General features: G+C 37.9%; 1 protein-coding gene across 4 annotated transcripts in view; it reads left to right on the top strand.

Moving 5' to 3' along the window:
* The window catches only part of ZC3H13 (zinc finger CCCH-type containing 13), a 45,873-nt gene extending 38,248 nt beyond the window's left edge, over positions 1–7,625 (top strand). For 3 of the 4 annotated variants that reach the window (XM_051616481.1, XM_051616471.1, XM_051616461.1), the window contains 4 exons: positions 1,758–1,913; positions 2,802–3,002; positions 6,277–6,440; positions 7,060–7,625. In XM_051616481.1, the coding sequence (XP_051472441.1) occupies positions 1,758–1,913; positions 2,802–3,002; positions 6,277–6,440; positions 7,060–7,230 (692 nt within the window). In that variant the 3' untranslated portion in view covers positions 7,231–7,625. The remainder of the gene's footprint in view (positions 1–1,757; positions 1,914–2,801; positions 3,003–6,276; positions 6,441–7,059) is intronic. The other variant, XM_051616490.1, reaches the window with a different exon arrangement.
* The last annotated feature ends 4,611 nt before the right edge of the window (positions 7,626–12,236 follow it).

Genomic DNA, 12,236 nt, shown 5'->3' on the forward strand with positions numbered 1-12,236 from the left:
TGGGTGTTAAATGTTTTCTTAGGACTAGTGTTGCAGCAGACTTACTGTAAGTGTTTAATGTGTATTCTTTTGTGTATTTTTCAAAGGTTGTGTTCTAAATTCTCTGAATACTATTATCAGTAGGAAATGATGGTAGATTTAGAAGGGGTTTTAGAAAAAGAAGTGTATTTTGCAAAGTATTAGATGGCATTCCATTTTATTAAGGCATACTATATATAACATGTTTTTGATTTTCTAAGGTTTAGTGTAATGTATTGTCTTTCATTACTTTATTACTCCTGTCTACACTGCTCCTTTTAGCTGACTAATGTGTCGTGTTTTTAATGCAGAATTAATATGAAAGTACATTTCTGCAATAAAGCAGTAAAGGTTCTGATAGGATTATAATCTAGAAATTATCAAACAGTACTTTCTCAGTTTTCAATTTCAAATTAATATTTTTTAATCATGTGGTGAGAACTATGGATTATTATTTTCAGTTGTTTCATACAGTAACTTTTCTAATGATTCATCTGTGCTGTCCAAGCACATAGTTTTGGTGAGGTAATGTATCAGGTAGATCAGTGAGGAATCAGAAGTTGGTTCATGCAGGCAGTGAATATTTAAAACACAAGACACAAAGTGAAATCTAGTACAGATCACCTTGGTTTGCTTTCAAAAGAAAAAAAAAAGCTTAGAAAACTAAGTACTATTTCCAAATCTGATGATGTTGAGGAGTTGTCTGGTACTTACTTGGACAAATTACTGTAGTGTATTGTCTAACAAAAGGCTGTGACGATATAATTACTAAATTATTGTAATGTCTTGAGCCTAAATGTGTTTGCTCTAGTAGTGGGCTTAAATAATGCCCAAGTTGCTATATACATCCTCTAAGCCTCTGGCAAGTGGTCTGAGTAGTGAATTTACACTCTGCTAGCATGTCTTTTACTTGGTTTTTCCATGCTGATTTTTAGGTTAGTTGGGGTGATACTTTTCCTCCCCTCTGTAGCTTTTATGAAGGTGAGGGGGAAAAAAAAAAGGGGTGGGGTGGAGGGGCTAAATATGGAGGTGATTTCCCTTCAGGGTAAGGAAGCTGGAAGATACTAAAATAGGACATGAGAGAGTACCTTCAGTTGTTTCTTTCATAAACTGCAAAATGCAAAACTTGGGTGTCTTGTGTTTGCATCTGTTAAGGAACATGTTTACACATACAGCACAGGTATTTATATATGCATATAGTATGTGAGTGGATAGGAGTGTAACAGCAACTAACCAAGTTTTTCATGGCTTTTTAAAAGCTCTTCTTGTGACTTCCACAAAGTTTTTAAAACTCTCTGAATAATTGCTTCATTCAGGGTATCTTGAACCTTCTTGGGCATTTTAGGGTTTTGTTACTTCTTTCTCTTGTAGAGCCTTTGGACTGTGCCTTGCATTTGGATTCATGTGCAGAAGCATCTGAAAGACTTCTTGGCGCTAACAGATTTGTATTATTAACTCCTCATCAGATATCAGATAATCACATTTCTTCTGAATGTGTCCTTCTTTGTGTAGTGCAACTAATACGGCGCCAAAAAAACCCAAAAAACATTGTCACATTGTATATGGCAGAAATAACTTGTCTGTTTGCATTAGTTAATACCTGTTTTCATGTTGAATATACTTGTCCCCAAAAACTAACAGTTTAGTTTGCTGTGAACCTCTGTTTTCAAGCTGCATAAAGCGTGTTTAGAAAACAAGAATGATTGCTTTAAAGCTACAGCATGTGTCTGTCTCTTTAGGAGGAGAAGATGAAGCAAAGATTGATGATGTGCAGTCACTGGGGTCTGGTGCTGGAGAATATGAGCCAATCAGTGATGATGAACTGGATGAAATTCTGGCAGGTGATGCTGAAAAACGGGAAGATCAACAGGAGGATGAGAAGATGCCTGGTAAAAGTATAGCAAAACCCCTTTATCATTATTTGAATACAAAGATGAGATGCATAATTCTGTTGTGGTGCTGACAGTATTTCTGAATTACAACTGCAGTGTGTATGCTCTTTAGTATTTCTCATTTGTTCTATAATAATCAAGGAAGCCTGAGAAGTACAGAAACAAGTAGAAAGTACTGGGAGCTGTACTGTGAAGTAATACTTACTTTGTTTTATGTAGTTAGAAGGGCAAGCTTTTTTGTTCTATAAACATCTTTTCATTTATTCCCATGTGGTTTTGATCATTATTTGGAATTGATATTTTTATGAAAAGATTTTATCTGTGCTTGAATGCTTCCTAAATGTACTAGGAAGCATGGAATCTTCTACTTGTCCTAAGTTCAGTTGTGTCACCTGGGCTATATGATCAGTATTGTATTTTCTCTGCTAAATGTGCTAGGCAAACACAGTTTTGGTATTACTCAGTAAGTGATATATATCTCTCCTTTGAAAGAGACATCCAGAGTCAAAGTACTATTTTTTTTTTTTAAGCATTTCATTTGGATCTGTCATAACACATTTAGTTGTACTGTGACTTCCGTGAGCACATAAGTGATGTGTCCAAACAGCCTTAAGGAAAGGAGTTGTAATAAAAGTAAAGCAGGATATTGGGGGTGGGTTTTTTTAATCCAAGAAGCTTTGTATTTGTGTGCTCCTTTTTTCCACCAAATCTAAGTGAGTTTTGACATTCTTACCTGAAGTGCCCAAGGATCTGGCTTTAAGAACTGCAAAACTATGTTCATCTAGTATATATTGCTTTTAGGAGATAGGGAGGTACACAGCATGTGAAGTTAAATGAACTGTGGTAAGGGATGATGATGTGATAACTCATTCTCTGTCAATGTTTTTGCAGATCCTGTGGATGTTATAGATGTAGATTGGTCCAGTCTTATGCCAAAGCAGCCAAAAGAACCACGGGAGCCTGGGGCTGCCCTCTTAAAATTCACACCGGGTGCTGTTATGTTGAGAGTTGGCATTTCCAAACGATTGGCAGGACCAGAACTCTTCACCAAAATTAAAGAGACCTGCCAGAGAGGAATAGAAAAACCTAAAGGTAATTTTTTTTGCAGGGATTAAACTGTGTTTTGTACTTAGTGAAAGTCCTTACGTAATGTGCACTAGTTCATTATACCAGGTTTCAAGACCAGAGACAGTGTATGCATGTTGTGTGAAAATTATAGGAATGTAATCTCAACCAAATTAGAGTTCTAGTTCCAGCAGTGGTAATTCCAGGTGTTGAATAATAGCCTAAACAAAATTTTTTTATCCTATTGGAATATTCTTTTTGTGAGACCATTCATGCTTTCCTGGCCTAAAATATGTCAGCAGTTCTGTGGAGAGCTAAGTATCTTCTGCAGTGATTTAATAGTAATATTGCAAGAGTGAAATAAGATTTCTGGTTTTCTTTGAAGAACCTCTGCATTTCCTCTTATTGCCCTTCTGGGGATCCTCTCCAGAATGCATAGACAAAATTTTGGGTCAGAACGAAGGAGGTCAGTGAATTTTGTATGTTATGTCTCTGCTAGAAGTGGGAAATTAAGCAAGACAGGTCTGGCATTTGGACAAAGTGTGTAGCATAAGACATGCATGATGGGTGGGATAGACATGAACTATACCAGTTTACCAGCTGCATACTATAGTTGCGTAGTGTAGGCAGGGCTTTTTCACAAGAGAGAATGGTGCTTGCAACAATTTGGAAGGTAGAATTGAGTTTATATGACTGAAACATTTGCTTTCTGTAACATCCCTATGCAAATTATTCTAGGATCTGAATGTGAGAGAATTATGGCTTTTAACTAATACTCTCTGCAGAGCCTCTTTTTTAGGAATAGCAGATTTTTCTACTGTGGCTTTTTTTTTTTTTCTTACTCTGTAAATTCTAGTTCTTAATGTGAATCAGTATTTTTTAATTCTTTGCAACAGTGTTTTTCATGCAGTTGTTTTGTTAACATTGTAGTCTCAGATAAGTGGAGAGGACAAAAAAAGGAACTTACTTCTCCTAGCCCTGTTAATCTCCATTAATGTCACTGCTTGCTTGAGCCATTTAAATTGTGTAGCTGTTAATCATGGGCTGTTGCTACTGCTTCCACATTTTTAAAAGTCAAATTAAATGCAAACATTTTTAATGCTTCATAGATAATATAATTTGAGGTGTGTACGTGGTATGAGTAATTACTGTAAGTGTCCCAGTGCAATATTTGCAACTCTTTCTATGCAGTACTAGCTTTCTTGTAATTAAAAATAATCTCAGCTCTTATGCTTAAGAATTCGCATAACTGATGTAATTGACAGTATTGAGTCTTTCCCTGTTTGCAAATTGACTGATGTAGTAAAGATGAGAATCACAGAATTGTTCTGGTTGGAAAAGACCTTTAAGATCATTGAGTCCAACCATTAACCTAATGATAACAAGTCCAGTGTTAAACCATCTTCCTAAGCACCACACCTACATGTCTTTTAAACACCTCCAAGGGATGGCAATTCAACCACCTCGCTGGACAGCCTATTCCAGTTTTTGATAACCCTTTCAGTGAAAAAGTTTCTACTAATACCCAATCTAAACCTCCCCTGGCGCAACTTCCAACCATTCCCACAAATCCTATCACCAGATATCAGGGAGAAGAGCTCAGCACTTCCCTTTCCACTTTCTCTCCTTGGGAATCTGTGGAGTGCAGTGAGGTTGCCCCTCAGCCTTCTTTTCTAGACAAGTCCAGAGTCCTTAGCCACTCGTCAGAGGATGTTACTTCCAAAAGTAACTGCACACAGTGCTCAAGATGAAGCCACACCAAGCTAAATACAGGGGGGGCAGTCATGGTTTCCAGGGCTCACTGCTGACTTGTATTGAGCCTGCAGTTGATCAGCACTCCCAGAACCCTTTCTGCTGGCCTGCTTTCCTCTCCCAATTTATATTTCTGTCTGGCATGAATCCATCCTTGGTGAAGAATCCAGCATTTCAGCGTGATAAATTTAATCCCATTATTCGTGGCTCAGTGGTCCATCCAGTCTGTCTATGTCCCTCTGCAAGACTCCTGTCCCTCAAGAGAGTCAACAGCACTTCCCAGCTTGGTGTCATCAGCAAACTTGCCAATGGTGTGTTCAACTCCAGCATCTAGATCATTGATAAATAGAATGAACAGAACCAGCCCTAGAATTGAATGCTGAGGGACACAAATAGCCTTTGAAGTAGGCTTTTTGCATCTTATCACTTGTCATTTGTGTTATTGATTGTCCATTGAGGCTGTCTTGATTACTTCAGTGCAGTTTTACCTGCCCTTGATATCTTGTAACCTTTTGTTTTGTTTCTTTTCACCTTATTTGAAAACTACTCTTACTCTGCATCATTACAGATTCACTCAGTGATTTAAAAATGCATCTTTCTTCTCTTCTGTGTGTGTTATGCCAAAATGCTGAGGCAGTCTTTGCTTTCAGTTCCTAAATTTTTCCTAGGTTTGCTGATGTTTCTAATCCGGTGTTAGATTCTCTAGCAAACACACAATGTTCTACTGTATAGAGGTGGCTAGATTTGACTTAGCTCCACACCTTATCATTTTTTCTTTTTAATTTTATAATAATCTTCGTATTTATTCTAAAAGAGCTATAAATCATTGAGCTGTAGTCCATCTGTGTGCATTCTTTTTGTCCACACTTCATCGAAAAAAGATGTCAGAGCAAGTCTTACCTCAGGAGCTGTCTTTGGTTGAAGTGGTTTAAGTGTTGTAGCTGCATGCTGTTTCTTCTGATAAATGTATTAAAGGACTCATCCTTCCACTTCGAGTACTATTAACAAATACTTTAGATGAGCCAGTAGGAGGGGGTAGTTCATTAGCATCTGTTGACTAGTTCTCCAGGTTTATCCACCATGGATAAAAGTAGTATTCTGTATAGTCATGTTTCAGTTCTGCATAGTCATACAAACCCTGTTTTGACACTGGTACAGTTACACTGTGTCTTGCAGAGAGGTGAAGTTTAGATGGCTTCATGACGAACACTAGTAGTAATCAGCTTTAGTCACACATATCTGATCATACCATAAATGGTATCCCCTCTTCTGTCCCAGAGCTGCTGCTTGATTATTTTTTTTTTAGGCCTCAGTGATTGCTGTTTCAAGTTTGCTTTCTGGTGCTGAAGCTACATACAAGGGTACCTGCCCTTTAAATGGTGAAGGATTTATTTGTGGTTTTATATAAATGGCAATATCCTTATTTTCCAAACCTTAGTATTGTTTACAAGTCAAAAGTACGATTAGTAGAACATTTGTGGATTGCTGTATGCTGTTCTTCCAAAATACCATGTGTATGTTGATCTCTGCAAATATCAATTCTTTATAGATGCTGAAAACCTTTTTGAACATGAACTGGGGGCCTTGAACATGGCTGCACTTCTACGAAAAGAGGAGAGAGCAGGTCTTCTCAGTAATCTGGGTCCTTGCTGTAAAGCCCTGTGCTTTCGAAGGGATTCTGCAATTCGTAAGCAGCTAATGAAGAATGAAAAGGCAAGTGGCTTGTTTACAGTGCAAAATGTGGAAACACACATGTCAGTGTGCAAAACACTTCTCTGGGGAGAAAATGTTTGTATTTGTTGTTTGTCGTTCTGGAGCAAAAGTAGTCCTTCAAATAACGGAGAACAGACTTGTATTGAAAGGGGTTGTAGGGTGTTTATTTTTTATTTAGGATTAGGGATTAATTTAAGATTGAGACTAGAGTGTTGTTTCTTATTTTGGGATATAAATTCGGAAGATACACTTTCTACTTTTGGAGAATACATGATCAAAATTATTGGTTAAAAGACTATTTCAAAGACAATTGTTGAATAATTCTCTTGCTTAAGGTTCTATGTACTTTTATAAGATTTTTTCTTCCAAGTTAAAAGTCCCTAGATAATTTTATTTTAAAAATTAAAAGAAAAATACTTTTGCCATTTCTTGCACTACAATAGTTTTGGTGATCTTGCATGCTAATAGAAAACTCACTAATTCTCAAAGTCTTTTCTAGTGAATATGTATGATTAAGCCTCTAATTATTGACAGTACTTGAGGTTAATTTTTCAGCTTGTGTGTTAAAAGCTACTGGTTTTCACTTCTTTTTTCTTTATCTTTTTTTAAATTTCAACAGGGTGCAACAAAACAAACTTACACAAATTCTGCAGCAATGGACAGTGACTTGTTACGGTTGAGTCTACGGTTATTCAAACGAAAGACTGTGTGCCAAGTTCCTGGGCAGGAAAAGACAGAGGATAGTAAAATTCCACAACCAACTGTCCAGCAAGAAGTGTGTGTATCTTAAGCGAGTGACCACGATGGCACTTTCTGTTTGATTTCCCAACTGCCATTGTGGGTGTTGATGTTTAAAACTGTTTGGTTGGAAAGCAACTGTAGAAGATGGAAGAAAATACTGCGTTTGTACACAAATAAGAATTACTTGGTTTGGATGCAAGTAAAGGGGTACAAAATAGACTTCTGTGTGAAGTTCTCTGCAAGTTTTATAATATTGAATCTTACCCTGTAACAAACCTGTTTTGTGGTATATCGAGTGTAATAATGTGAAGATGTCTGGTTTTAGCAGTTTATAATACCACCTGATATTAAACCGAAGAAAACTGTCTGTGTATCTTTTTCCTCGTTATAAATGGGTTTTTCTGCCACCACCCTGGTCTCAATACATGTCTCAGATTTCTTTAAGCAGCTTGCTTCCTGGGGTTCTGTCTGCTTCCACTTTCCAAATCCCTTTTTTACCACAGCAGCCTCTGGTGTGGATATGGATTTGGACAAAGCTCGAGCTCTTTTCCATCTTTAGTGTAGGTTTCCTTTGATAATTTCTGTACACAAAAATCAAATCTAGTTGCTTAAGACTTCCCTTCTTGTTGATGAATAGAACTAAAAAACTTCCAGGAAGTGATTTATGACCAGTTTTAGATGCCTGTATTTATGAGTCTAACAGCATTTTGGAAATGCCTGGTGCTTACAAAAGTGAACTAGTGCATACATTTACATTCTGTTAAGTATCAAAGCAGATCAATTCCGTGGAGCAACCTGACACTTGATGAATTTCAAGAGGTTTTGGATATTAGCAGTAAAGGTGCTGTGCAGTCATGTTTTGCTGGGTGTTACAGATTTCAGGGGCCTGATTAGAGACTTGTAAGAATTGTTTTCAGCTTGAGAATTAATATCTTGTTTGGAATCTTTTGATTACACCAGTCAGATGTGTAGGTGGTCTGTGGAGGCCTCCATGTGAAACTGAGGCTTCTGAAATTTCAAACTTAAGTCTCTGTAAACACCTCTCTTTTCCTGGGACTTTCACCTTGATTTCTGCTCATAGAAGGTGGGAAATAAATCCATAGTTTAACCTTGGTACTGGCTTGCTAGAAAACAACTTTTCATTGTTCTAATTCCAGTTGAAAATCAGTTACAAACCACTAAATTTTTTTACGGTTTCTTTATCCTTCTTCTCTGCTTGGAACCAGCACACTGAGGTGGGGTGTTGACTGTGCAGTTTAACAGCAGGCCTGTCTCATATCTCTTGTGATTACTGACAGTTGTATTGGCTTCAAGCAAAGGCCTAAATATGAACAGCAATTCAGTTCTCATATAAAACTTAATTACTGTAATGCTTTCCCATAGTGCCTGGTACATGAGCATTCAGCAAAATGTTCTTACACTACTTTTAAAGAATTGTTGTTAAAGTGTGTGGGGGGGTTTATTTATATTTTTATAAGTGCCCACACTAGTGTGTATGTACTTGTATCAAATACAAATGACATGAGAAATTTCTATAATTTGTCTGATTCTTATTAAACTATGTGATCCAGGCAAAATTTTATCTTCCTGAGTTTTTTCACTAGTTGAACATTTTTAAGGAACTTGATGACTATTATATTTAGTGTCATCAGTGGTTTTATATGCACTTCTAAAAAAGAAAAAAGTCTTCTAAATATACTAGTACTTTAACATGAGCAAGAGTTAACAAACCTGTTCTATTCAGAATTTAACTGTGTTCTCACAGATTTTTATGGCTACAATAATGCTGTCTTTAATCTGAAAGTATTAGATTATTGCTTTCAATTATGTTAAAGCCTATTTTAATCTCCATCTCCAAAAGACATTAAAATGTTTAATAGCTAGAAACAGCCTTGTCTGAGACTGCAGTACACAAAATAGATTCACTGTGTGGCATTTAATTACACTGTGCTTACTTTAAACACTTCCTGTAAAACAGTCAAGGTGTATATATGCACTTATTTTGCAGAAGAGTATTTCATATTACCCTAGAAATTGCAAAATAAAGTAGAATTGATGGGCTGCTGTAAGTATCTCATGAAGTGATGATGTCTTGTTACAGGTCAAAGCAGGTGCTGACCTGTACCATCACTTGTTGGAATTACAGTAAAATGGTGCTGAAATTGCCTCATACACAATTATGTTTTGATTCAATTTGCAGCACTTGTGAGCGCAGAAGTTCTTTAGGGCTCTGGCAGAAAACATGCCTGTTCTGTGGGCAGCACTAAGTTTTTGAGGTTTTTTTCAAGCAGTTCCCCTCTGTCCTGGCAGGAATTACTGCACAGGTAGAGCCCAGCAGGTGTGAAGTTCCTGTGTATGTATTTTGGTTTTCCATAATTTTAACAAAAAAAATAGTGTTTAGTTTGCAGGGAATATAAGTTACAAAACTGTCATTGGGTAATCTTACAATAACTAAGAAAAGGAGATTTACCCACATCCCTATTTCAGTAAAAGGTGGGAAACTTACCTGAAATCAGAGAACTTGCTGTAGGACCACCCATCCTTTTCCCTGTTTTGGTCATCACTTTTCTGACAGAGTCTGCTCACCCTTTTATCCTCTTCCATCTCATCCTTTCTTGTCATTTCTCTCCTACCTTGATTTTGTGTGGAAAAAGACTAGATGGAAGAATTTTAGTCCAGTTCTTCTTTTGCAAAGCTTCAGCAGGTTACACAGGAGCCTGCAATGTGTGCACAGATCTGAGTGTGTGTGCCTTGGGTGCCCTGTTGTGCTTCAGCTCCAAGGCTGAAAATGCAGAGAATCTCTCCCTACTCACTTTCTCTTTTTAAACTGTGGCAACAACTTTAAAGCAGTCCCTGTACCAAAGCAGAGATATCAGCCCTTTCTGCTTCTAAGCCCATGCTGTGCCTAGTTGGATGATAAATGAGTTTTAAGCCTCCCTGAGGTGCAGTCTGGAACACAGAGCTGCAGAAGAACAGGCTGCCACGTGTGCTGGCTGAGACAGGGCCTCCCCCAGGTGCGTGGCTGTGCCCAGCTCCTGCGCCAGCCACGGATTCACAGACTGAGCAGTTTTTCAGAGCCTCCAGACACAAATGGGACTATGACCTGCATCAGGGGATATAGTCACCTTCATTATCTCAAATTCTACTTTCAGGCTATTGCTGCCTCAGCTAGTGGAGATACAGATTTTGAAGCAGGCCATCTGCACAGTGTACTCCAAAGACAGAGTTTAAGACAATCTTACTAAATTAAGGCTTTTGTTTGAATTGCCTTGACTCAGTTGTGTTCTCCCTTTTCTGCTACAGGGAAACCCTTCAGCAGAGAGCAAGCTGGCTGGAGCTGTGCTGCCCACAGGCCACAGGGTCTGTGTTTAATTTGAACAGTTTCTAACAGCTGAAAGGGATCAGGAACCTCCTTTGTTTTGCAGTAACAGTCACAGTGTGTTTTTCAAAGGGTCTTTGTACAAAACAGTTTTTTCTACTGTACAGGTCTTCACTGTAATGCTAAGGGGAAGTCCAAGGAGATGGTACCAAATGCTTGGTCTTGATACACACCTTGTGCAGTAGGTAAGGTTTTGTGGGCGTGTAGGCATCTTTGGATGCAATTTCAAGAGACACCTTGAGAAAGCCAAATGTACTGTTAAAATAATAGTGAAAAATTCTAAGTTCAGAAGTAAAGCAAGGTGGCCAAGCATGGAGATGTAAGCGGTTTCTTAAACCAAACTGACCTAAGAATTTAGAAATCTGTCCCATCATAATCAATAAAGAAGTCCAAACATGGGAGAGGCAAGTGATAAAATAACATTCAAAAAGCTAAAGTTTGTTTTTATAATGAACAGCCAGTATCACAGCCTCACCCACAAACAAAAACACAAAACAAACCAAACAAACAAAAAAAAAAAACCAAGCAGGAAAGTGTCAAAAGGGGAGGAAAAACTTGAAGGTCAGCAAAAGAACAGGTGAGCTGAAGTTGCCCATATGTTCCTTTAAGATGGATACTGGAAACCCCCTAAGGACCTGAATAGGTGCACACAAGATTTACCTTCTCTCCAAGTTGCAAAGGTGCTTTGTGTCAGCATGAAACCCGCAGTTGCTTCCGTCTTAGACATCAGTCCTGTGTCTGTCTTGCATGGTCACAGAAAAATGTGTTAGAAAGATGTTTCACAGGACTTTCAAAATGTCTCACACAAGGTTACTAGAAAAAATTAAGCAAGTGAAGGGTAAAGAAATGACATGAATTAAAAATTAACTGGGAAACAGAACATAAAACAGAGGATTAAATGATCACATCTCATCACAAACAGCTCACAGTGGGTAACCTTGCTGTACATTTGTGATTTGGGAGGGAGTTGACTGAGAAATAAGATGGGCAAATTTGCAACTCACAGTGAAAACTGGAGAAAAACCTAAGGAGATGCATCTGCTGCCATGTGGCCCGTTCATTTAGCTCATTTCAAGTCTTCTGCCACTCAGCATCAAGATGTGTAAGTTGACATGTCACCAAAAGGGAAAATTTAATCAACTTCTATACCTTCTACTACCATAAATTAGCAGTATCAGTGCCAGAAGTTCACGGAAATCTTCAGTCTGGTGTAGAGTGTAAAGCCAGAAATAGGAGAATGTACATTAAAATTATGTATGCGAAGGTAAAATATGTGCTCTGAGCAGGCTCCAAGTGCAAGAAAGTTTATTGCAAATCAGGTGAATACTTGAGGAAGGCATGGAAGATCTATCAAAGTTATTCAAATTCTTGGAACTGTGTCCTTAGAAAGCAAAAGAGTAATTGTAGTTATGATTAAAATATATGAAACAGTGGTCCAGAAAAAGGAGGATGGAAGATACTTTTTTTCCTGCTCCTTATGACAGAACTGCTGCTGTTTCCCCCTGCTCCCAGTGAACAGTTGGATGAGGTGATCTTAGAGGTCTTTTCCAACTGTGATGATTCAGTAAAATGAAAGGGTGACAGAGCTGAATAATAAAACGGAAATACTAGTTTTCCTTACACTGCCTAATAGGGCTTAGAGTCCATGCTGGAGGCTGCACAGAAGCCAAAACTTA

This window comes from Apus apus, chromosome 1 (genome assembly GCF_020740795.1).
Source record: "Apus apus isolate bApuApu2 chromosome 1, bApuApu2.pri.cur, whole genome shotgun sequence".
In the NCBI taxonomy this organism is placed as follows: Eukaryota; Metazoa; Chordata; class Aves; order Apodiformes; family Apodidae; genus Apus; species Apus apus.